The sequence below is a fragment of the Halichoeres trimaculatus genome, unplaced genomic scaffold, assembly GCF_033239565.1.
Source record: "Halichoeres trimaculatus isolate MK-OKI-2021-1 unplaced genomic scaffold, fHalTri1.1 fHalTri1_scaffold_14, whole genome shotgun sequence".
In the NCBI taxonomy this organism is placed as follows: domain Eukaryota; kingdom Metazoa; phylum Chordata; class Actinopteri; order Labriformes; family Labridae; genus Halichoeres; species Halichoeres trimaculatus.
In genome coordinates this window covers 805,200-831,199 of record NW_027437192.1, presented here as the reverse complement: position 1 = coordinate 831,199, position 26,000 = coordinate 805,200, and the positions used below count along the sequence as shown (strand labels likewise).

The 26,000-nt window shown below is 44.2% G+C and overlaps 1 protein-coding gene across 3 annotated transcripts in view; it reads right to left on the bottom strand.

The window, feature by feature from the left end:
- col14a1b (collagen, type XIV, alpha 1b) overlaps positions 1–26,000 on the bottom strand; it is a 130,118-nt gene that overhangs the window by 29,152 nt on the left and 74,966 nt on the right. For all 3 annotated transcript variants that reach the window (XM_074686661.1, XM_074686662.1, XM_074686663.1), the window contains 7 exons: positions 20,620–20,749; positions 13,567–13,689; positions 13,078–13,227; positions 9,648–9,764; positions 7,950–8,099; positions 5,553–5,627; positions 1,208–1,347 (listed from right to left, as the gene is read on the bottom strand). In XM_074686661.1, the coding sequence (XP_074542762.1) occupies positions 1,208–1,347; positions 5,553–5,627; positions 7,950–8,099; positions 9,648–9,764; positions 13,078–13,227; positions 13,567–13,689; positions 20,620–20,749 (885 nt within the window). The remainder of the gene's footprint in view (positions 1–1,207; positions 1,348–5,552; positions 5,628–7,949; positions 8,100–9,647; positions 9,765–13,077; positions 13,228–13,566; positions 13,690–20,619; positions 20,750–26,000) is intronic.

The window sequence follows — 26,000 nt, the reverse complement described above, 5'->3', positions numbered from 1 at the left end:
CAGTGATATCAGTTTGAAGTTTATATCCATCATCAACAACCAGTGAGGTTATCTGGGCCTGACTGGTTTACAGCTAGTTTTACTTGTCGACTAGTCCACAAGTAAGTGTTTCAGCATCAACAGCAGCGTGTTAACTCGTAACACAATGCTGACAAGTTACCACAAAAATGCCAACTAGTAGCTACTTTTTTACATCTAACTGGTCAACTGTTAGTGCAGCACTAGTTTTACTTGTAGGTTTTTGGAAATAACTAGTTGACTGGTATCAACTTTGTTTCCCACTTGTTTATGACTGAACCTTAAAATTCTGACATTTATAATATTTATTTATTTATTCTAAAGCTGCTATGTGGAGGATCTGTTTTGATTGGACTCCCTCGCCACCTTCTGGCCCGGAGTTTCACACACTGTCGTAAATTACTTTTAGCTAGGCGTGTGTTTGTTTTGGAATTAAATGGAGACCAGATCAAAAAAAAAATTCTTTGTTTAAGACAACTTTTTACTGGATACAACGCGCCGAGGTAAGGGAACTATCAATACAGTAACATGGTGCTACGGTTTGAAACCTGACATCAAGCAAACGTTGTAGTAGCCAACTATATGTAGTGCTATAAGCAGCCCGGTTCTCTGACGTATCTCTAGGCTAACCTGACAACAAGCTAACTTTGTCAGTTTGTAGCGTAGTTTAGCAGCTGCTATATTTCTCTCTCCTCACAGCCCGGTGCTCTGAGACGTGTCTGTAACGTGTAACGTTAGTGAATCCTGGTTCTGTCCTACCAGAGCTCATCTACCAACTCCAACCTCACCAAGCAGAGCTAACGTAACCTGGCTCTTCATTTTATTGATAGACTCTCAAGTTTGAACAGACCACTGCAGAATAACTGCTGACTGTGGGTTGGAGCCAACATTAGCACAAACACATTAACCCCTGTGTTAGCTTTTAGCTTGTGTTTTAGCCTTCACTAGCCAAGTGAAGTGTTGACCTTTATTTGTCAACATGTCAGAGCTTTTTCCGTCAGAGCTTTTTCCAGACTGAACCCAGGCAGGAAACTGAAAAAGAAACTCAAAGAAATCAAATAAAGACTCAAACAGCTTTCCGTAGGGGCGGGGCTTTGAGCCGACACCATGCCCATGTTGGTCATCACCAGTAAACCAGTAAAGCTTTCTGTAGCCGACCTGGTAACTAGTACAGTCACTTCTTTGGTACCTGCGTGCCGTCTGGGCCGATCCGGTCCAGAGCTCCTGTGGTACTGTACAGGAAGCGGATGATCTTCAGGAAGTTATCGTCGCCAATGCTCCAGGACCCGTCGACCAGGAAGACCAGATCTGCTTTGGCTGCTTTACAGACTGAAGACGGAGAGGAGGAGGAGACGGTGAGTACGATGCAGAGCTCTGAGTCACACTTTGATTTCCCTGCTTCATTTTCTTCCTCTGATAACTTTAAACTTTGCTTAATTTGAATCTTTTCAGTGAAAACAAACAAACGGCTTCTTCATTATGATGGATGAGGAGTCAGCCAGAGGAGAAAATCTGCTCCTGAGTGAAATAAACCTCTGATTGATTCAGTTTGAAGAAGTCTGGGCTAATAAATGATGAAACAAACGGTAAAATCATTGAATGCAAATCACAAAGTGGCCTCGGTCGGTCCGATCACTTCCTTTCTCCTCTAATAAAATCAAATCTAAGCTTGAGCGGGAGCCGGATTGATCCACAGACAGACTTAATTTAGTCTCCAGCTCTTTGTTTACTGCAAACACTCTGAAAGCAGATCAGACCAAAGCCAGTTCATTCCTCCGTATCAGCGCTCCGTGCAGCCGGCATTAATCAGGCTTTGTGCGGGAAAAGTGCTGATGGAGGAGATCTGAAGTTGGTTAATTACAGCTGCTGGAGGTCTGCAGTCACCGTGAAACTCGTACGTCTTCTGGTTAATATGGAACAGAGGCGTCGAGACAGCGCGGTATGGCGAGAATGTGGGCGAGGAAGGAGAGACACAGCGAGGTTAGAGACGACAACGATTGACTGATCTATTTACTGTATGCTGTACACTGAGCAGAAGTGTCCTTGAAGAAGACACTGAACCCCAAGTTGCTCTCCCTGTTGCTCAGTGCTGTATAGATGTCTATGATGGGTTAAGGCCGTGTTATGCTTAGCGAGAGTTGAAAAAGTTTGTCTCTGTTTACAACATGACATTATCTGGTTCTTTAAGCTGATTTCTCTTCTCTGCCAAGAGTGGCCACAATTTCACGCCTTGAATTATTTACCACTTGGTTATCACGGTGATCTCTGTGCGAAGAGTCATACAGACGCCTGTATTTCTCCATTTCAACCACTAGGAGAGCCTGTTCTTCCACCATCTGTATCCTTCTGGCAAGTCAGAAATTTCTGAGTCTGTGTGGTGTGGAAATAACCCATGTGAAAGGGACTACACAAGGGGGCGTAGGTGGACCCTGCGGACGCATCAAGTATAAATGAGCCTTTAGATCAGGGCAGTGATCTAAGGGGGGGGGCAAACAGGTCTGTTGAACCAGACCCAGGATAGTGGGGCAAAAATGGGGCTCTAATTCAATTATAAAAAGGGAGGGGGTGGCCAAAATACTAGTACCTTGTCCTGGGCCAGGAAAGACTGTCAGCTGGCCTGGGTTAGAGAAACTGATTGTTCATGAGACTAGCAAAGTCTATTTATCTGTCTGTCTTTCTGACTGTCTTTCCGTCTGTCCATCTATCTATCTATCTATCTATCTATCTATCTATCTATCTATCTATCTATCTATCTATCTATCGATCTATCTATCTATCTATCTATCTATCTATCTATCTATCTATCTATCTATCTATCTTTCTATCTATCTATCAATCTATCTATCTATCGATCTATCTATCTATCTATTGATCTATCGATCTGTCTATCTATCTATCTATCTATCTATCTATCTATCTATCTATCTATCTATCTATCTATCCATCTATCCATCTATCTATCCATCTATCTATCTATCTATCTATCTATCTATCTATCTATCTATCTATCTATCTATCTATCTATCTATCTATCTATCTCTCTGTGTCTCTCTCACTGTCTCTCTCTCTCTCTCTCTCTCTCTCTCTCTATATATATATATATATATATATATATATATATATATATATATATATATATATATCAACAGAATCACACTGAAACAGACTTTTGAAGCAGATCAGCAGTCACAGCTAGTTCGGCGAAATTGTGATCTCGATGTCTCCTAAACCCCTGATCAGTGTGTGCTGACAGAAAAATGAAGATTCAGAGCTAAGCTGTTTTTGAACCAAGCTGTAAATATGTTTTTCTTGTGTAAAGTCTTTTTTTTTGTCTGGCTGTGTGTGTGGTTTCTGGTCTTTCTGGAGCCAGACTCAAGTGGATTCTGTATGAACAGCAACTTTTAGCCCTTCAGCCCAGGCTTTATTTCTCTAAACTGAAGGTCGACCCTGAAACACAACTGATGTTTGTGTTACGAACATCTCTTCAGTTTGCTGACATCATCAACATCATCATCACGGACAGAATTCCGCCTCTGACATCAGAGTTCTGGAACTCCTGCTGCTTTGCATGCATCTGATTGGTCGACAGCACTCAGGCTACAAGCTGAAACCTGATCCCTCTCATCCTGAGACCTGCAGTTTGTTTTGGGCTTCAGATCTTAAAAATCTCCTTTAGAAACGTCCCAGACTGACAGGGAAAACTGGAAATGGGAGCACTGGGAGTGACTGGTTTATAGACCCACTTCTCATGTTGTGTGTGTTTGTGTCTCCTCTCAGTTATGACACACACGCTGTGCACGCTGTGCTCGCTGTGCACGCTGTGCACGCTGTGCTCGCTGAGTGCTGACAGACGTGTGCAGAATGTGAATTACACGTTAGAGGAGATAAAGCTCTGTCATAAATCCAACTTCACCACCTTTACATTTCAGACATAAAGACAACAGAGAGTCGCCCTCTGCTGATGGCTCCTCCCTCAGATTATACCTTACACACTCTGTGTCAGATTTACCGTCACAGATAAGTGTGTGTCTGTGCGCGTTAAACACACACCGGCGTGTGGGAGGAGACCACTTCACGCTGATTTACACACGTCAAACTGAACACACGTCAATCTCTCCACCTCAACAACCCACATGTCACTTTTTGATCCACACAGCAGGAGGCGTGGGCGGACAGCGAGCTAAAGTTAGCTGCTGGTGGAGAGAAACCCCGTCTACAGTTACAGCAGGAGGCGACGGGATAAACCAGAGAGAGGAGCAACAGCAGGAGAAAGGAGCAAAAACAAACGCTATGAAATTATTTTCTTCTGTAGTCGTCTGTAAACATCAACAACATCTGGGAAAGAAGGAAAACACAGAGTCCACAGCAGAAACCAACAGATTTACAGCCTGGTACAAAAACAAATCTCAGTTTATGATAAACAGACCCAGCCTCTGTGACATCACCAGCCTGTTTCTGATACAGAGTTCTGAAGCAGATGGTCGACAGGTGCCATGTTGGAAAGGAGGCGGGATCTGAGCCTCCACACCAACAGCTATAGGCTGCCTGCCTGTCAATCAGCTGAACTCAGCCTCTGATTGGGTGAACTGCTGATCTCAATATCTTCTAAACCACTGAGTCAGAGAAATGAGTGTTTCAGCCTGAAGTCAGCCACAAAGCTCATTGTAGTAGCTGCTGGTTCAACGCCTGGCCATGATTGATAAACATCTACCTGTGCTGTATACCCCCCTTTATTTCCTGACCCTCTTCTGATTTCCTTACTAACAAAAGCAAAAATGCCCCCAAAAATGCTTGGCTGTTAGAGTAACTGTATAAAAAATGGAACTCCCGAAGAGTGAAAACAGGAATTACCAAGGAATCATCTGAAACTTTGCAATTAATCACTATTGACTGCTGAAATTTTGTAATTAATCACAAAGTCATTTGTGATTACCATCCCAGATAGGTGATGGTAAGCAAAATTTAAGCAGTAAATCATGATTAAGTAATGTAATTAATCACGATTTACTGCTAAAAGTCTGCGATTAGTCATGATTAACCGCTGAAACTTTGCGATTAATCAAGATTTACTGCTGAAACTTTGCGATTAGTTACAAGTGACTGCTGAAATTTAGCGATAAATCACCATTGACTGCTGAAATTTTGTGCTTTATCATGATTAACTGCTAATATTCTGCGATTTATTATGATTTACTGCTAAAAGTTTGCGATTAGTCATGATTAACTGCTGAAATTTCGCGATTAATCACAATTAACTAATAAGATTCTGCGATTTATTGTGATTTACTGCTGAAAGTCTGCAATTAGTCATGATTGACTGCTAAAACTTTGCGATTAATCATGATTAGCTGCTGAAATTTTGCGATCAATCACAATGTACTGCTGAAATTTTGCAATTCATCGTAATTAACTGCTGATATTCTGCGACTAATCGTGATTAACTGCTGAGAATTTGCAATATATTGTGGTTTATTGCTGAAATTTGTGATTTATTATGTTTAAAACATGAGTTGTTATCACACATCAGCTCTTACCTTCTTTGGCAGCGGGGATTGTGGGTAGTGGCGTTGTGGTGGGGGGCTTGGTGGGTGCCGGGGTGGGGACAGGTACTGCAGAGATAAACATCACACACACACACACACACACACACATCACACACACACACACACACACACACAGGTATAGACATGAAAACCTGTAATCACACCACGTTCATCATAAACCCGTCACCACAGCCAGCCTGAACCCAGAATTAAAGTTTCCCTTAAAGAAACCACAGAAGAAGAATCTCTGCAGACGCCGCACAGACCTATAGAACATAGAGCAGGTATAAAGAACGTATGAAGGAGATCAGCTCTGTGATTTCAGCTCTGTGTAATTTTCTGGATTGATCTCAGCGTCTGCCGCAGACTGAATCAAACTCCCGCTGCCTCCACTTCCTGCTGCACACCTTTGTTCAGCGTGGGGGGGCGGAGGGAGCAGATAAACCGCCGCGTGCTCACTCAGAGCGGGTTAGGCAGTAAATCAGATACCTGAGGCGGGAATTACTGCTGATGGTGGGCAGAGCGCTCAGCGGAGGGCGCCTGCAGCGGCGGGGATCGTCGTTTGGAGAAAAAAGGCTGTGGCGTTCATTTGCATCAAAACAAAGTAATAAATCAGTGTGGAGGCTTTCTGCAGAGCGGTGTGTGTGTGAGTGTGTGTGTGTGAGTGTGTGTGGGGAGCAGCTCTGAGCAAACAAATGCCTGATCAGGGAGGAGAGCCAGTCTGTGTTCAGGCTGAGCTCTCTCTGTGTTTCTGCTCCTCGGTCTCTCAGACCTCGGTCTCAGTTTGGCTCATGAAGGTTTAGGCTCCATGTGAACTGGACTCACCCAGACCTGGAGGCTAGACCGTCCTACAGGTTACATCCCTGCTCTGATCCCTGTCATAACTTTTCTTTTAGCAGGTGGATGTGTGATGAAGATTCACCTTCAGCCAGGATCCAGTCTTCACAGACCATCAAACTCTGAGACTGGATTAAAGGAGCTGAGTTCACTGATGCTTTAAAGATCTGCACTAGATTTAAATTTAGCTAAACAAAAACAGAAACACCACGCCTCCTCCCTCAGTCTGCAGACGAGCAGGAAAAGACGCGCTCGCTGTGAGAGGAGGAGGAGGAGGAGGAGGAGGAGGAGGTTCGTCTCCGTCGCTCTCAGGAGGATAAAGATGTTTAAAAAAGACTCGTCGTCCTCTCAGCCTGCAGCCAGCTTCTTTTATTCTCAGTGACGGCTGACAGCAGTGTGTGTGTGTGTGTGTGTGTGTGTGTGTGTGTGTATGTGTGTGTGTGTATGTGTGTGTGTGTGTGTGTGTGTGTGTGTGTGTGTGTGTGTGTGTGTGTGTGTGTGTGTGTGTGTGTGTGTGTGTGTGTGTGTCAGCAGAGCGTCTCTACAGTTTTGTGATGGTGATGCACGTTTGGTCGAAGGCTCAGACAAACATCAGAAACAGACCTGTTGAGATTAACAGCCCTGATATTAATCTGTCCTAATCCAGATTATCATCCCCAATATTAATCTATTCTAAACCCAGATTAAAAACCCTGATATGAATCTGATCAAATCCAGATTAACAGACCTGATATTTATCTGTTCTAATTCAGATCATCAGATCTTGTATTAATTTGTTCAAATCCAGGTAATCATACTTGATGTTAATCTATTCTAATCCAGATTATCAGACCTGATATTTATCTGTTCTAATCCAGATTATCAGACCTGATATTTATCTGTTCTAATCCAGATTATCAGACCTGATGTTAATCTGTTCAAATTCAGATTATCAGACCTGATATTAATCTGTTCCAATCCAGATTATCAGACCTGATATTTATCTGTTCTAATCCAGATTATCAGACCTGATGTTAATCTGTTTAAATCCAGATTATCAGACCTGATGTTAATCTGTTCAAATCCAGATTATCAGATCTGATATTAATCTAATCTAATACAGATTATCAATCCTGATATTAATCTATTTTAATCCAGATAATCAGACCTGATATTAATCTGTTCATATCCAGATTGAGCTCTGTTGTTCATCTGTTCTAATCCAGATTATCATACCTGATATTAATCTGTTTTAATCCAGATAAACAACTCGGATGTTTATCTTTTCTAATATAGATTATCAGTTTTTTTTTTATAAATGTGTTCAAATCAAGATTTAGACCCCTCTTATATAACTGTTTTTTTAGTCTAGATTATCATCTGTGATATTAATCTGTTCAAACTAGATTATCTTCAAGACCCCCAGGATCCTTCTCTGCTTTTGTGAACGGTTAATCTGAAGTTCAGCTCAGTTTGGTGTCTGACAGAGTGTGTCTGGTGTGTGGTTTGTACTGCAATGTGTGTTTTGGTGTATTACAGTGTGTGTTATGGTGTGTGTGTTTTAGCGCTCACATGTCTTGGCGTTGGCGGTGGCGGCGGGCCCCTCCGTCCCGTCCTGCAGCTGAGCGTACACACTGATCTTATACTGAGTGTTTGGCTTCAGGTTGTTGAAACAGTGTCTGTTGGTTCCTCCGCCCAGCTTGGTCTCCTGCTTCTGACCGTCTGCAGACACACACACACACACACACACACACACACACACACACACACACACACACACACACACACACACACACACACACACACACACACACACACACACACACAGGTTAAAAGGTGGTCGCGTGTTCCTGATCTTTCAGACATGTTGGAAAACAGCGTTTATTATTCTGCAGCAGCAGAGAACCAGAAAGTTGTTAAAACCAGGAAGTCTTCTACGATAATTCGATGGTTTGGACGTGTGACGTCTTCCTCTGACTCTCTGAGCCGCCGTCTCTCTGACCTACAGTCGTTTCACCTCACACAGCTGACGTAAATGTCACCGCGCCGCCGTCCTTTCCTAACAACAACAACAGCGTCTTTGTCCCGTCAGGAAAGCAGACGCTCTCTGCGCTGCGTGCTGAAACTCCCACTGATGGAAACACGCCGTCAGGGACAAACACCCTCCTTACTTCCTCCCACCAGCGTAAATATTCAGGAGCAGAGCATCATGGGAAAGCAGGAGTCATCGTATACTGTGACTGCTGGAGTTTCAGAGACGCACCAGAGAGGGGAACATCTGTGTTGAGATTGTCATGAACCAGCCTGAACAGAATGAGGACGCCAGCGTAAAAAATGATAAAATGATAGGAAAAAAAAAAAATCACTTTTTGATGTTCCTGAATTCTATCTCTGTGAAAAATCTTAGAGTCGCCCTGAGTGTTTTTGACCCCACTCAATCCTCACTTCCCACCGCTGTCTTCCCAGTGACACACAGGAGTGGGCGGAGCTTGCTGACAGGTAACTTTATAACCACGCTGTGAGAGTAACAATGATGTGTAACATTTAACATGTTACACATCTCTTGATGGAGCAATAACAATATGGAAAACATAGGACTAGCTTGATGCTAACATTTATGGGAAACTCCATTGATATGCTAGCAGTTAGCATACATCAATATAACTTTGGTTTGAAACAGAATTTTAACTTTTCATCACAGAAACATGTCACAGTTACTCTCTGAAAATAAGACTGAAAACTCTAAACTACGGCAAGCTCAGAGGTCCAAACAACAGTTGGTTTTTTTTTTTAACATGTATTTGTTCTTGAAACTTCTTTTCTGTCGTAAACAAATACTAAATGAGAACAACTTTTTTGCCTGTAATTCAATCTTTGGGATTTTAATTGAAATTGGACCAAAAAAACATTTTATTCATCATATATTTTTAAAATTAATTGACCGAATCAATTATTGGATTGTCTGCCAAATATCAGAATCAACATTGAGTCCTAGTTTGTAGACCCATGTGTTTTTCTTTAGCTGTTTCAGGAAGTGTGTCAAACTGTGAGGACTTCTTCTCGTCACGACTTTGGATTGAGTTAATCTGTGTCAGGATTAGAGCGCACAGCTCAGCTCTGTGCAGCATAGTGTGCAGGAATAGGAAAAGGCTTTTAACGTCTGATTTTTCTTTGCCGCTGAAGAAGTCGTCTCCTCACCTTCACCTGTGTGCAGAAAAACAGGGAACAGACCAAACAAAGACTTAAAGAGAGAGGTCATACTGGACTCACTGAGCAGGGACTCGATCAGGACTCTGTAGGAGCTGGCGTGTCGGTGCGCCTGCCACTGGGCGCACATGCTGTTCATCCTGATCTGATAGGCGCTGAGGTTGGTCACCCCCAGGTACACTGCAGAGAGGACAAACACCGTCACTCACATCGTCTAATGCTATGACTCTGAAACATTAGTGAACACTTTTCCTGTCTGAAACCAGCCTGACACAGAGCAGACTCAGAGCAGACTCAGAGGAACCACAGGTTTCATGTTGCCCTGACAAACCCACTCATGCTGTGTTTCTGCTAATGTGTGTGAGCTTTTATCGAGGGGTCGCTGAAAGCGTTGGGCGTTCAGAGACATTAGCATGTTGCTGCGAGCTAACGCCTCTCCTTTAAACCACACAGTATGAATGTTTAATGCAGCTCTGCACAGAGCTAAATCTGGACTTTTACAGGTGCCAGTGACAGAGACCGTCCCTCCATCAGTTCAGTAAAAACCCAAACTCCTGACTCTGCAGCTGCCATCTCCCAAAACCAGACCCTACCTGAAAAAAATGAAATCTTATCAAGTGTTTTTGTCTTATTTTCAGTAGAACTTGTCTTATTTTATTCCGTATGAGCTACATTCAACTGATCAGTCCAAAAAAAAAGGTCTAAATTCCAGTTATTTAAAGACAAAATGAGGTCTGAGTTGCTGTGACAAGAAAAAAAAATCTGCCAATGGAAGAAGAGAAATTTACTCGAGAATTTGTTTGAAACTAGAATAAAGTCTGAATACAAGTAACTTGTCTCTTGTGTGTGAAGCTCATGTTTTAGCCTTTAGCTTGTGTTTTGGCCTATATCCCATGTTTTAACCTTTTTCCAGAGTGCTAGCCTTAAGCTAATATTTTAGTCTCAAGACCATGTTTTAGCTTTTGGCCCACCTGTTAGCCTGAAGCTCTCTTTTGGGGCTTAAGCCTGTGTTTTAGCATTCAGCTCTCGTTTTAGCCTTAAACTCATATTTTAGCCCTTAACTTGTGTTTTAGTTTTAGCTCAAGTTTTGGCCTTTAACACAGTATTTAAACCTTAATCTGTGTTTCAGTCTTAGCTCAAGTTTTATCAGTTTACCTGTGTTTTAGCCCGTAGCTCGTGTTTAAGCCTGTTGTGTGTGTTTTAGCTTGTGTTCTAGCCTTAAACTAATCTTAAGCCTTTAGCTTGTGTTCTAGCCTTAAGCTTAACTTTTTTGTCTTTAGTATGTGTTTTAGCCTTTAGCTCAGTACTCAGCCCTACATCTGTGTTTCAGTTTTAGCTCATGTTTTAGCCTTTAGCTGGTGCTCTATCTCTCTCCTGTTTCTCTTTCTTCTGCTCTTCTGTCCTTTTTTGTCTGACAGTTAGGCTCCAGTGTCCACCATCACTACAAAATTAATCACAGAAATCGTTTTCAGCAGAGAAAAACTCAGATGTCTCTACTCTCTGATAAACTTCATCAGTTAGCGTGGTGTTGTCATAGAGATCTAGACGTGCTGTGAATCAATCTGGTCCAGCTCGACCCGATCAGGAAGCTGAGGAACATTTGGAAACAACCTGAGCTGATGCTGATAATCTGATTTTAATAACTGATCACTCTGAGAAACCAGGAAAAGAAAAGGAGACTCCAGTTTTACATCCTGTCAGGGTCTGTCTGTCACATAAAGTTTGGTTTAAAGCGTTTGATTCGGCTGTTCAGAGTTTAAACCGTCTCTAAGTGAAGCCGTGTTAACGTCCGTCTCCTCTCTGTCCCTGGCTCTGGGAGACTTCTTCTTCTGTGGTGTGACATTGAAGCGTCCGTTCACTCGGCTTCATTAAGATGCTGCTGAGCACCACGTCACCTCCAGGGATCCCCCGGCCTCCTGTCATTAGACTCTCCTCCTCCTTCTCCAGGTCCGGCTCCTTCTTTTACCTCCTCCTCCTCCTGAACGTGTCCTTCAAACCCTCCAGGAGGAGCCTCATTGTCATGCAGGCCGGCTGACAGCAGAGCGGCGCTCCTCTGATCCCTCCAACGCTCCAACGCTCCGTGTTCAGGCGTTTAGCAGAAACCCGGTGTGGAGGGGGATGAGGACGGATGAAAGAGGTGGGGGTTCAGGGTCCTGCTCAAGGACGCTTCAAAGAGGACGCAGATCAAACCGGAGACCTTTCAGCTTCAGAGCGCGTGTGTGTGACCGCGAGGTGAAGTGGCGAATTATCATGCAGAGGAGGGAAGCTGGCTGATTGATCGAGCAGGGCCGACTCTTAAAGAGGCGTCTGCATCAGCGGCGTGATGAGTTAAACCCATCACAGCCAGGCGTCGTTCAGGGCCGGGCGTAAGTGGGTGGAGGTTTCAGACGGGATCAGAGCGTGGAGGCGTCAGGCTGCTCTGATTGGACGAACACAGATTGTTTTACTCACTTAAAGAGGAGCTGTGGACAGAGAGGGTCGATAACACGCAGGTAAATATTCACGAGGCGCCATCGGATCAAGCTGACGCTGATGAGACGCGACATCAGGCAGTGGCGTTGGTTTTTAATCTGGAGCTTTGATGTCTTTGTTCAGAGACTGAGCGGTGAACTGGGAGGAGAGACGGAGGAAAACCAGGGAGAATCTGATCTTCTTCTTTTTATTTTTTCCTTATTTGCCACCTTTGTATTTGGAGTGGCTCAATACTTTGTGTGGATCATTTGTTGGTCATCGACAACAAACTTTTTGTGTCTTCAGTGATATTTTTACTACTTTTTCTCCTGTGTTTGTCTGTAGATCCTACATGTAACCATGGCTGCATTGTTTACATGTGAAATCAGCTGTTAGCAGCCTGTAGCATGTCAATGCTAACTGGTGCGAGGCCAGATGTTTCCCCACAAGGTGAGGAGAAGGAGGTGAGGACGACGTGCTGGTTCTCAGGTGTGAGCTAAGAAGTGACGACATGGACCTGTCCTTCCATCCATCGTTATTGGGAACGTAAGATCTATCTCCAATAAGATGGACGAGCTAGCTGTGCTAACCCAGCAACAGAGGGAATACCAGAGGGCAGAGTAGCATCATGCTATTCACAGACATGGCTAACAGAGCTAACAGCAGACACCAAGGCCACATGTGAAGAGCTTCACCTGCTGTGAGCAGACAGGATCCAGGAGACAGAGACTGAACAGACTGCTGAAGAAGCTCAGTCCTGGACCCTGTGGAGGTGGAGGCTGGCTGACTGGACAATGATGGACAAGCTGTCACCATCTGTTTTCTTATGGAGCTTTTTACACTTTCTATACACTTTCTTTTTTTAAAAAAATTTGATTTCTTATTCCAGAGGACACTGAATTTTTAGTCACAGGGGGCGCTGAGGGCTGAGCGGAGTATCACTGAGGTACACCGTCTGTTCAGGCCGTTAAAATGAGAAATGACCCAGTGACAAACAGCTGCAGCTCTGACACCAAATTAAAGACGGAGGTGATGGACTTACAGGTCTTGGCCCGTCCTGTCAGGGCCTCGCTGGACCCGGTGGTGTAGGAGGCGATGACCTTGACGCTGTAGTCCGTCCCGCTCAGCAGGTTGAGGATCAGCATGGTGTTCACGTCCTCTCCCACAAACGTCTCCAGAGCCGGCCCAGGAGCTGCAGAGGAGGCGGGATAATTAAAGAGACACGTCAAGGAGCAGCGCAGAGTTCATAGAGCATCATCGGTTCACTTCACAGGAAGCAGATTAGGGAGGAAGAGGAGGAAGAGGAGGAAGGAACCAGCAGACACCATCAGGAGTGATCACACAAAGGTTAGCCTCAGCTTTAATGACATATGTTCACCAAATGGAAAAGTGCAGTCCCCTCCTGGACCACCGGGGGCACTGTCATCCTAAAAACCCATAAATAGCTCCTCCACCTGTTCCTCAAAGAAACTCAGCTAAACGTTTCTGACACAGGAGGTGAGTGACAGGGAATATAACGTATGGAAGTTACCGGAAACAGGCTGGTAGACGACTCTGTAGCCCATGGTGGGTGAAGGAGGGACGTCCCAGCTGATCCTGAAGCGGTTGTACCATTCCTCTGAGACCCTCAGGTTCTTCGGAGCCGAGAGAGGAACTGAGGACGAAGAGCAGACGATAAATATTCAGTTAACACTTCACAGCTTCAATGTAAGATATGTGGACAGCTGAGAGGTGTTTGACCTTAATCTGATGACATAACAATACATTTCCTGTTATTTTGCCCAAACTGTTGATTCTTTAAGAGACAAAACATTCATATCACTTTTTATACTTAATAAATGTAGCATCTGGTTAGCTTAATTATGTTAAAATATATTGTTTCTTTGTGTATATCATTAAGCTAACAACAGTTATCAACTAAAATAACAACAGGTTTGGTTTTGGGAATTTTACTTTTACGCATTCTCATCCTTTTTTCTGATTAATCTGATTAATCGATTAATCGATTAATCGTAAATATAGAGTAATAGAGTAATTGATTACTAAAATAATGGTTAGTTGCAGCCCTAGTCATGATATGGTACTGGGAGTTAGCACAGCAGCTAACACCACATGGGGGAGGAGCTACACATCTGCACAGGAACTGCACATTGTTGGTTGTACTGAACACAGATTAACTCATGCCATAGTTAATAACAAATTAACGTTTTTAATCATTCATTTAGACAAAAATATGTTGGAAAAATTTGGAAAGATTCATGTTGTTGTTTTTCATGTTTATTCCCTGTTTTCTGTCTCATCAGCGTCGGTCTTTGTCACGATCACAGGATGTTCAGGAGAACCTGACTGTTCCTCTTTTTCTCGTTCTGTATGTTCCCACAGTTTGTGACTGCTTCATCTGTGGATTACACCACCCTGAACCAGAGTTAAGATGCAGATGTAATCTCCCGCTCTCTGTCAGAGTAATTCATGTGATTTAACAGACGAAGGAGAGCGTCTGCACGGAGCGGGGAGCGGAGCGTCTCTGGAGAGAAACAGACGAGGAGAGAAATCAGAAAGAGTCAAAGAGGGATGAAGGTTTGATGACGGTTAATTTCATTTCCACCGTCAGCTCAGAGGAAAATGAGGCGTTGAATCAGAGTCAGACAGGAAGTGAAAGAGTCATCACTGAGACCTCACCTGGGACTAATATGCATTCAGTGGATTCAGTCCCTCCTGAGCCACCGTAGATTTAAAACCACATTCACAGAAAGGGAACTTTGGGCTGTGGATGCACGTTTTAAGACGCTGAAACCTTCCATCACGCCGTCGTCTCTCCTGCCTCGTCCTCCCCCTTCACCTCCTGCTGCTGCTCCCCATTAAAAAGACAATCACCTCCTCTCTGATCGGCGTGGCTCCCTCCTGTCAGCGCTCCACTCCCTCCTCTCAGACACATTATCTCCCGCTCTGAGCCTCTCTGCTCTCAGAAAATGGCTCTCATCATCTGGGCTCTTTGTTCCTCCTGGAAAAATTGGGCCCTTCTCAAACGTTTGACCGCGACCACTTTCTTTCTCCATCGGCAGGTTTTTTTATTTTTTACTCTTCACAAACCTCTGGTGTCATTTCTGTGTTCCAGTATCTGGAAATCAGACATTTTTCTGGAGCTGTGAAGTGAATGTGGCTCAGATTAAATCCTCCTCCTCGATAATTTATTTCCAGTTTTCTTTGAGTCGTCCTCTGAATTTACAGTTTCTACACTCAAAGAAATGAAACGTTGATTTTACTCAATGAGTGAAGTCAACAAACAAAACGCTTTATTCTTTTGCTCCTCCTCACATTTTGTGCAGCACTTTGTAACACTGCTTTTGAAAAGTGCTATTTAAATAAAGTTAATTATCATTATTATTAATGTGAACAACACATATGAAGAAAATCTAACTGAACTTTCTGTATTTAAAGCTACATATCACTACATTTCTGAGTTAAACTGACCAAACACTGATAAACATGATTAATGTGGGAGCTTTGAGTTAATGTAGCAAATCAGTTGTTTTGGTTAAATCACAAAATTAAATCAGTTTGTTACATTTAGTAACCATGAATAAAGAGGGAACACAGTAGATATGGGTCCCTGCTCTACATTAGAATCTTTCATGCTAGGCACAGGCTGTCTGTGCTCCACATGGCATGGACTGACTGTCTGTGCTCTATTTGGTAAATAGCCCAAGTATTGATCATTTTAAGTTCCCTGATAATAAAAAAAATCAGATTAAACTCAAATTAAAAACTGTTCAAAAAATTAATAGGTCCATGGTCTGCGCCAGAGAGCACAGCCATGTGTAGCACAGACAGCCAGTCCATGCCATGTGGAGCACAGACTCTGTCCGTTTCATGGGCAGTACTAAGGCTGAATAATTAATCAAATTGAAACCAACATTGCAGTGTAATAATATACATTTTTTTTTAATCCCAAATTCTGCAATTGAAATAAAAAAATAAATAAAAATAAATAAAGTATCATGTACAGAGACCTGGAGGGTATATATTACTCATCTATGAGGCTTAAAATCAAATTAGTCAGTCAGTATTGTACTGTGGTTGTAATAATGTTCATATGTTCACAGTATCTTTTATTGTGTGGTCATACTATAGATAATTTGTTCTTAGTGTTTATAGAATAATGCAAAAAAATAAGATAAATAAAATAAAATAAAATAAAATAAAATAAATAAATAAATAAATAAATAAATAAATAAATAAATAAATAAATAAATAAATAAATAAAATAAAATAAAATAAAAACATTCCCATCCCAATATCGGTCCAAAAAATTAAATTATTTTAAATAAATAATAAATAAATAATTCAATTATTTTTAAATAATTAAAATAATTTATCAATTAAATTATTAACCAAGTTTTTTTATATGTTGATCCCTAGTTAGTACACAAAGCCGGTCAGTGCCATTTGTAGCACTATGTCCATGCCATGTTAAGCACAGACAGCCAGTCTGATCCATGTGTCACCAAAGCAGACAGTCTGCGCCATGTGAAGTATACACAGTGCACGTCCCCACGCAGCATCTCAGTGATGGTGGGGTCTCATATCCACTGTGTTCCCTCCTCACTCACGGTTTCTAAACGCGTTTACAACAAAAATTAATTTCCTAAAACGATTTCTTTTAATGTAAGGAGCAGTTTTTTAAAATTTGGTTACACAAAAAAAAAAACAATCAAAAAAGCAAATCTAGGTTAGCTTGTCTAAAGGCTGAGTTGGATTTATACAGAGTGATGACATGATGTAAATAGTTTAGTATCTCCGAGGATGTTTGCGTGCGTGTTGGAGTAAGACGGTTTGTTTTGACCTCCTGTGTTTTGTAGCCTTGAAATCTCTGAACGTTATTTTCTCATTTCTCAGAGTTCAGGTGTAGATTCTCGTCTCACTCCTCCGTCAGTGGTCTCTCCCTCAGGTCGCTGGGCCTCCTCCTCCTCGTCACGTTACCCGTCTTCAGTCCGGGGCTGAAAACCCAGTCACCCTCTCTGTATTCGCCGTCACGCCTCCCTCGGCGTTCCCATCATCCCTCATAGGTTCAAATCCCCTGATTATCTCGTCTCCCTCTGTCACGCCATCGATCTTCCCTCTAATAACCCATCACCCCTCCTCCTCCCACGGCGATCATCTCATCCCTCTCTCCAACAGGAGCCATTCATCATCAGCGGGTGTCGGGGCCCCGCCGTTTAAAAACCGCAGAGCGTCATTAGCGTCTGCTAATGTGTGTAACGCGCTGAAAACGATCACGCTGGGACGGATCGGGGAGATGGATGGCGTTTCGTGCTCGCTGTGTGTTTGCTCTGTAACGGCTCAGCAGCAGAGAATCATCAGGTGGTGCCGCCGCCATCACCGCCGCCTCTTCAGTCAGGTTTGAAGGACGCTGACTTATTTCTGGATGATGACGCTGAGCGGCAGAGACGAGCTGCTGTCACCCTGAGCTCCTCTAAAGGTAACGAGCTGCTCACAGAGTCACTGAGGTGTGACTCAGATATCATGGCTGCAGGGAGCAGGAAGACGCTCTGATGGCGATACGTTTAGAGAATTAAACAGTAACGAGCTAAAAAACTTAATTTAAACCTGATTAATTTAAATAAACGTTCACATCATTCTTTAAACCTCTTCACGCTACGACGTGCTGTTAGCTAACAACAGCTTCATGAGCTCATTTCAGGAGGAGGTTTCTGAAAACCTGCTCAGGAGGCCAGTTAGTCAGGAGGCCAGTTAGTCAGGAGGCTAGTTAGTCAGGAGGCTAGTTAGTCAGGAGGCTAGTTAGTCAGGAGGCCAGTTAGTCAGGAGGCTAGTTAGTCAGGAGGCTAGTTAGTCAGGAGGCTAGTTAGTCAGGAGGAGGCTAGTTAGTCAGGAGGCTAGTTAGTCAGGAGGCTAGTTAGTCAGGAGGCTAGTTAGTCAGGAGGAGGCTAGTTAGTCAGGAGGCCAGTTAGTCAGGAGGCCAGTTAGTCAGGAGGCTAGTTAGTCAGGAGGCCAGTTAGTCAGGAGGAGGCTAGTTAGTCAGGAGGCTAGTTGGTTAGGAGGCCAGTTAGTCAGGAGGAGGCTAGTTAGTCAGGAGGCTAGTTAGTCAGGAGGCCAGTTAGTCAGGAGGAGGCTAGTTAGTCAGGAGGCTAGTTAGTCAGGAGGCCAGTTAGTCAGGAGGAGGCTAGTTAGTCAGGAGGCTAGTTGGTTAGGAGGCCAGTTAGTCAGGAGGCTAGTTAGTCAGGAGGAGGCTAGTTAGTCAGGAGGCTAGTTGGTTAGGAGGCCAGTTAGTCAGGAGGCTAGTTAGTCAGGAGGCTAGTTAGTCATGAGGCCAGTTAGCCAGGAGGCCAGTAAGTCAGGCGGCTAGTTAGTCAGGAGGCTAGTTAGTCAGGAGGCTAGTTAGTCAGGAGGCTAGTTAGTCAGGAGGAGGCTAGTTAGTCAGGAGGCTAGTTAGTCATGAGGCCAGTTAGTCAGGAGGCCAGTTAGTCAGGAGGCCAGTTAGTCAGGAGGCCAGTTAGTCAGGAGGCCAGTTAGTCAGGAGGCTAGTTAGTCATGAGGCCAGTTAGTCAGAAATTAATAAAGCCAGTTAGTCAAAAAACAGAAGGCCTGTGAGTTAAAAAAAAATTAGACAGCTAGTTAGTCAGGAGGCCAATTAGTCAGAAAATCAAGAGGCCCAGTTTGTCAGAAACTTAGAAGGCCAGTTAGTCAGGAAATTTAGAAAGTCAGTTTCTCAGGAGGGCAGTTAGTCAAAAAACAGAAGGACCATTAGTCAATAAATCAAAAGGCCAGTTAGTCAGGAGGCTAAATAGTCAGAAAAACAGAAGGTCTGTAGTCAATAATTTAACAGGCCATATTGTTAGGAGGCCAGTTAGTCAATAAATCAAAAAGCCAGGAGGCCTGTCAGAATCTGAGACAGTCAGTTAGTCAGAAAATCAGAAGGCTATTTAGTCAGGAAATTTAGAAAGCCAGTTTCTGAGGAGGGCAGTGAGTCAAAAAACAGAAGGTCCATGAGTCAATAAATCAAAAGGCCAGTTAGTCAGGAGGCTAGCTAGTCACAAATCAGACGGCCAGTTAGTCAGGAGGCTAGTCAGTCAGAGTACAGATAGCCATTTAGTCAGAAAATCAAAAGGTCTGTAATTAAAAAAATTAACGGGCCATCTTGTTAGAAGGCCAGTAAGTATAAAAAATTAGAAGGTCCATTAGTCAATTAATTTAAAAGGCCAGTTCGTCAGGAGGCCAGTCAGTCAGAATAAAGACAGTCAGTTAGTCAGAAAATCAGAAGGCTTGTGAGTTAAAAAAAAATCAGACGGCTAGTCAGTCAGAAGGCCAGTTAGTCAAAAAAACAGAAAGTCCGTTGGTCAATTATTCAACAGGCCATATCGTTAGGAGGCCAGTTAGTCAATAAATCAAAGAGCCAGTTTGTCAGGAGGCCAGTCAGAATCTGAGACAGTCAGAAAATCAGAAGTCTATTTAGTCAGGAGGCCAATTAGTCAAAATAAAGACAGTCAGTTAGTCAGGAAATTTAGAAAGCCAGTTAGTCAGGAGGCCAGTGAGTCAAAAAACAGAAGGGCCATTAGTCAATAAATCAAAAGGCCAGTTAGTCAGGAGGCTAAATAGTTACAAAATCAGAGGGCTAGTTAGTCAGGAGGCTAATTAGTTACAAAATCAGAGGGCTAGTCAGTCAGGAGGCCAGTTAGTCAAAAACCTGACGGTCGGTTAGTCAATAATTCAACAGGTCATATTGTTAGGAGGCCAGTCAGTTAGAATCTGAGACAGTCAGTTAGTCAGAAAAATCGGACGGCTATTTAGTCAGGAGGCTAGTTAGACAGAAAATAGGAAAGTCAGTTAAGCAGGAAACCTACGAGTCAGGAAACAGACGGCCTGTTAGTCAGGAGTTGGATTTAGCTAAAATTCTTCATTCTCATTATATTTTTAAGTCATGACTCATGTTTTTATTAAAAAGTTGAAGCTCACTGTCGTCGCTTTGATCATTTTTTTCCACAATAAAAATGTTATGTCATTCTTTGATCATTTAGCCGTCGTAACAACATCACAGGGTGAGGTGATGTGATGTCCTGGTGAGGGCTGAGCTGTTTGAGAGCTCTGAACTCAAAGCGTTTGTGTCAGGGATATAAAATCACTGCTTTCTGAAGGGACGGACGATAAAGGAGCTGGTGCTGCAGCTCCACAAAGTGTTCAACAGAGGTCGTCATTTTACCACACTCCCTAACTTTAATAACAGTAATAACATCTAAACTCTTGTGTAAATCACTCAAACGTGCCGTAAGAAGAAAGCGCCTCTGCCTAAACTCGTCTCTGCCTCCGTCTTTTATTCCTTTGTGATTGTGAGCCCCGCCCTCACCTCTCCACCTCTCCACCTGTCCCGTCAGACTCACCTGAGTGTTTCTCCCTCTCTTTCTTTGTCAGTTCATTCTTTATAACCTGGTTTCACCTTTTGATCCTGGTGACTGTTTCCTCCTGTTTCCAGCTTCCTGTTTGGCTCCTATCATCTGAACCTGGTTTATGTCCACGTCTGAGGCTGTGACTGGATGAATGAAGACGATGACTCAGAGCAAACATCACTCACGTGTTCGTCCCATCCGAGACGCTGTGGGTCCGTCTCCGTCGGGGTAGACGGGCGTGAGGGCGATCTTATACTCTGTGTCTGAGAGCAGAGGCTGCAGGATGAGGCTGCTCTGGCCCGTGGGCACCGTCCTCTGTGGAGACACATGAGACAGGTCAAAGGTTAGAGCTCAGCTGACACGGTAACAATCAGTGATCACATGACTCTCTCTGGGTCGGCATCTTCACCTGAGGACAGTCAAAGCTTTCAGTTGAGTTAATGCATATATTTATGAGTCTTAGAGCGTGAGGCTAATCCAGATTAAAGAGCTCAGAGATGATAACTGGGATGAGGCTTCAATGGAGGTGAGGCTGAGAGCTCCTGCAGGGGGACGTGGAGGTTTCAGGGTTTCAGCTCCTGCAGAGGTTAATTGAGTCCAGGTTTCTGCCTCACCTGTCTGTGAACTCGGCCTTTAGTAGAGACTGATCCCTGAGTGAGTCATCGAGCAGGTGAGCCCACGTTCCCAGACTGGAGAGGAGCTGATCTGACTCTTTACCCCGCAGACTCCTTTCCTCTGCTCCAAACGCTTCTTTTGTTTCTGTCTCCATGAGTCTCCTCCATGAGTCTCCTCCCTGAGTCTCCTCCCTGAGTCTCCTCCTTCAGTCTCCCTGAGTCTCCCTGAGTCTCCCTGAGTCTCCTCCCTGAGTCTCCTCCCTGAGTCTCCTCCCTGAGTCTCCTCCTTCAGTCTCCTCCCTGAGTCTCCCTGAGTCTCCTCCCTGAGTCTCCTCCCTGAGTCTCCTCCCTGAGTCTCCTCCCTGAGTCTCCTCCCTGAGTCTCCTCCATGAGTCTCCTCCCTGTGTCTCCTCCCTCAGTCTCCTCCTTCAGTCTCCTCCATGAGTCTCCTCCATGAGTCTCCTCCTTCAGTCTCCTCCCTGAGTCTCCTCCCTGAGTCTCCTCCCTGAGTCTCCTCCCTGAGTCTCCTCCTTTAGTCTCCTCCCTGAGTCTCCTTCCTGAGTCTCCTTCCTGAGTCTCCTCCTTCAGTCTCCTTCCTGAGTCTCCTTCCTGAGTCTCCTTCCTGAGTCTCCTCCTTCAGTCTCCTTCCTGAGTCTCCTTCCTGAGTCTCCTCCTTCAGTCTCCTCCCTGAGTCTCCTCCCTGAGTCTCCTCCCTGAGTCTCCTCCTTTAGTCTCCTCCCTGAGTCTCCTCCCTGAGTCTCCTCCCTGAGTCTCCTCCCTGAGTCTCCTCCTTTAGTCTCCTCCCTGAGTCTCCTCCCTGAGTCTCCTCCCTGAGTCTCCTCCTTTAGTCTCCTCCCTGAGTCTCCTCCCTGAGTCTCCTCCCTGAGTCTCCTCCCTGAGTCTCCTCCTTTAGTCTCCTCCCTGAGTCTCCTCCCTGAGTCTCCTCCCTGAGTCTCCTCCCTGAGTCTCCTCCCTGAGTCTCCTCCTTTAGTCTCCTCCCTGAGTCTCCTCCCTGAGTCTCCTCCATGAGTCTCCTCTCTGAGTCTCCCTGAGTCTCCTCCCTGAGTCTCCTCCTTCAGTCTCCTCCCTTAGTCTCCTCCCTGAGTCTCCTCCCTGAGTCTCCTCCCTGACCCTCTCTGCGTCCTCCTCTCATGAATACAGACTGATTCATTACCTGTGTTTGTATTTCTCTGTTTTTCCTCCTGGTCACGTGACCTGAGTGGAGCTTTCTCTCTGTCACTCTCTTACACTAACCCTTCTGATGTCTTGACTAACAGGCCTTTTGATTTTTCTGACTAAAGTGCTTTCTGACAGTTTCAGACTAACAGGCCTTGTGATTTATGACTAACAGGCCTTCTGACTGACAGGATTTCTGTTTAAAAGGCGGTCTGACCAACTGGCCATCTAATTTTCTGACTAATGGATCTTCTGATTTCTTGACTAAAGGGCTGTCTAAACAACAGGCTGTCTGACTAACAGGCCTGTTGATTTCTAACAGGCCTTCTGATTTATGACTAACAGGCCTCTTGATTTCTGACTAACAAGCCTTCTGATTTTCTGACTAAAGGGCCTAATAACTAACAGGCTGTCTGACTAAAGGGCCCTTTAATTTTCTGACTAACAAGCCTTCTGATTTATGACTAACAGGCCTTTTGATTTCCCAGCCTTCAGGCTTTCTGACTGATGGGACCTCTAATTTTCTGACTAACCCCTAAATTCCACTGCATGCGCTGCGCCGCGCAGCCGTGGTCTTGCTCCGATTGTCAAAGCTCACTGGAAGCAGCGCGCTGCGCAGCGCTCAGCTCGTATGAATAGCGATATCACCCAATCACCATCCACTCCCATAACTTTTGATTTGTCAGTCCACACCTCGTCCTTTCTGTCTGTATCCTTATAAAAAGATGTTTGGGATCATACAGAATGTTGAACTTCTCCACTTCCAAGATCAGCTTCTCTTCATCCATGGCGTCGTGTTGCGTCTAGGACCCTCTGACCGACTGTTTACCTGATGCACGTGCCTCCAGATGTGACATATTTATAACATATGGGGGAAAGTTACGTCCAAGAGTTCGTGCTTTGTGTTTTATTTGGAATCTTCTGGATACTTCACACAGTGACTTCCTGTCTAGTGCTTTCTTATCGACAGTGAATTTACGAGGTGTGGAAGCAGCCGCGCAGAAAATAGACCTGAAGCGTATTTGTTGCGCCAGAGTGCGCGCTGCACGGCGCTGCACGGCGCTGCACGGCGCTGCACGGCGCTGCACGGCGCTGCACGGCGCTGCACGGCGCTGTGTGGCGCTTGCGGTGAAATTTAGGGGTAAGAAGCCATGTGATATCTTTATTTAAGGGTCTTCTGACTGATGGGCCTCTTGATTTCGGACCAACAGTCCTCTGATTTTGTGACTTACAGGCCTTCTGACTATTCGACCCTCTCATTAGCAGACTAACAGGCTCTCTGATTTCTGACTGAAGGGCTTTTTGACTAACAGGTCATCTGAATAAAGGGCCCTCTGATATCTGACTAACAGGCTTTCTGACTAATGGACAGTCTGACTGACGGGATCTCTAATTTTCTGACTGAGAAGCCTTCTGATATCTTTTCTTAAAGGGTCTTCTGACTAATGGGCCTCATAATTTCCTTTTAGTTTCTGACTAACAGGCCCTTGGATTCCTGATTAATGGGCCTTTGGATTTTCTAACCAACAGGCCCCCTGATTTCAGACAAACAGGCAGTCTGACTAAAGGGCCGTCTAATTCTCTGATTTACAGCCTTCTGATTTTCTGGCTAATAGTTTTACGTCCATGTTTTATGACTTGTTGGTTTTTGTTTTCCTGTCTGACCCTGTGATATCTGTAGTCCCACCGGCTGTGAGGGGAGGACCATGAAACGATGGAGTCATCAGAAAAGTCCCACGCCGCTCTGGAAACTCGAGGCTGACCTTCCTCCTTTAACACTTCCTCTATAAAAGGTTTTTTGTTCCTTTCTCTGAACATTCGTCACCAAACTGCCTCCATTTGACTGTCACACTGACGCACCAAATCTCCCAGGTTAGTTTGAGGGTTTGGGGATGAAAACACATCTGAAAGCTGACTTCCTGTTTCCACGAGAAGGCGCCGCCGTCTGTTGTGTGAAAAGCTATTTGGTAGAAAGCCCTGAAGGCGAGTTGTTTGACACAGAAAGCTTTTATGTGGCAGACATTAAATCTACCTGCAGATGAAAAACAGCCGCCTGAATGTGACGGCAGATCAAAGCGAGGAGGAAACCTCTCTGTGTTTCGCCGAGCGCCGTCAGACGTGCTGTCGTATCGGTGAAACGGGTTAATGTGAGCTTCAGACGGATCTTCAAACAGGTCAGGGCCGCTTTGTTTTAATGCAGATTCATTTCTGAGAGGTTTCATTTACAGCAGCGAGCACGGAGCTGCTGATCCTGCAGACGCCGCGTTCCTCCTGCAGGAAGCCGGCGTTCAGAGGCGGTGCAGACCCAGGCGTGTTTGGGAGGTCGACCGTCTCCCCGGCAGCGCGGTTTGCATGCTGAGCATGTACAGTCTCGCCACAAACGCTCTCCTTCCCCCAAAAATTACACTTTCTTCCTGCGAGGTGTGGGTCGGACAAACACTGCGGGCCCTGACAAATCAATTTCAGCGCCGTCTGATGAAAACGGCAGCAAGTCTGTAAAGCGACGCTGAGCCGCAGAGTCTGAAGGAGCCGCCACCTGGAGCCGCACTCCTTTACCGCGTCAATGCAAACAGGGTTTCATCAAGTATTTATGAGACTCAGGAACTCAATCCTGTCTTCAGCAGAGCCCGCGCAGGCGGCGAATATTAAGTCTGATCCTCCTGAGACTCTGCTGGAGCTTCAGCGCTGCGAGGGAAACTGGGAGAGGAAGGAGGCAGGTCGACGGATGATGGAGCCAATTCAAGGTGACGACGAGTGAAGAGTGAGAGAGGCTCAGACTGCAGCTGAAAATGACCTGATTATAACACAACACCACTTTAAGAGACATAAACCAGCTGGAGGAGAGACGTAGACCGGATCAGAGGAGTCTGAAGAGTCCAAACAGAGCCAGAGCTCACCAGGCTTTACCTCTTTTTTTTTACCTCAACCATCAAACACCATCAAACCCTGAAGATTTGAAAGTTTTCACCAGTGACGCTTCATGACCTCAGCTCGACTGCTGGAACAGCTCTGTGTTGTTTTTATGTGGTTTGATTTCACACCGACCAAACAGACAAAATCATCCCAGCAACAGCTGTAGCAACTTCCTGTATCAGTCCCTTACAGACTCTGAACATTAAATCAGAAATCTGGACTGATCAGACTGATCTATGAAACTCACAGAAAACGTGAAGATGCTGAAACATCTTCCAGTGATGCCAACTCCTCAGTAAGTACAGAAGCTATTGGCTGTCTTGAAAGTCACTAAATGATGTCACAACCTCATTTGCATAATAAGTCATTTACATGTAATTGTCATGGGCACTGTAACAAAGAGGGATAAAATCCTGAGAGAAAGAGAGCAAAAAAAAAGAAAGAAACCCGCCATATGTAAATCTGTGTGGGTGGGTTCATTAAACTGCCAATATGCTTCAAATACATGTCTGATTTAAGCATATATGTTATCAAATTTAAGTACTCTTTTGAAAATAATTAAAATTTTTGCATGTTTTGGAATTCAAAAATTGTCCCAATTTTTGGCAAATTTATTGAACTTTCAAATTTTTCAAAGTTGTACAAATGTTAGAATAAAAAATATATATATTTTTGCAATTTTTTTATTTTTATTTTTTATTTGCACATTTCAAAAAATGTTGATTTTCCTTTTTTGAAATTTCTTTTATTTTTCAAATTAAACATTTTTTTTATTTCTACAAGTTTTTTTCATTTCAAGAGAGGTTTGAAATTTGAACAAATTTGATTTATTTTTTTCAAATTTATCAAATCTTAATTTTAAT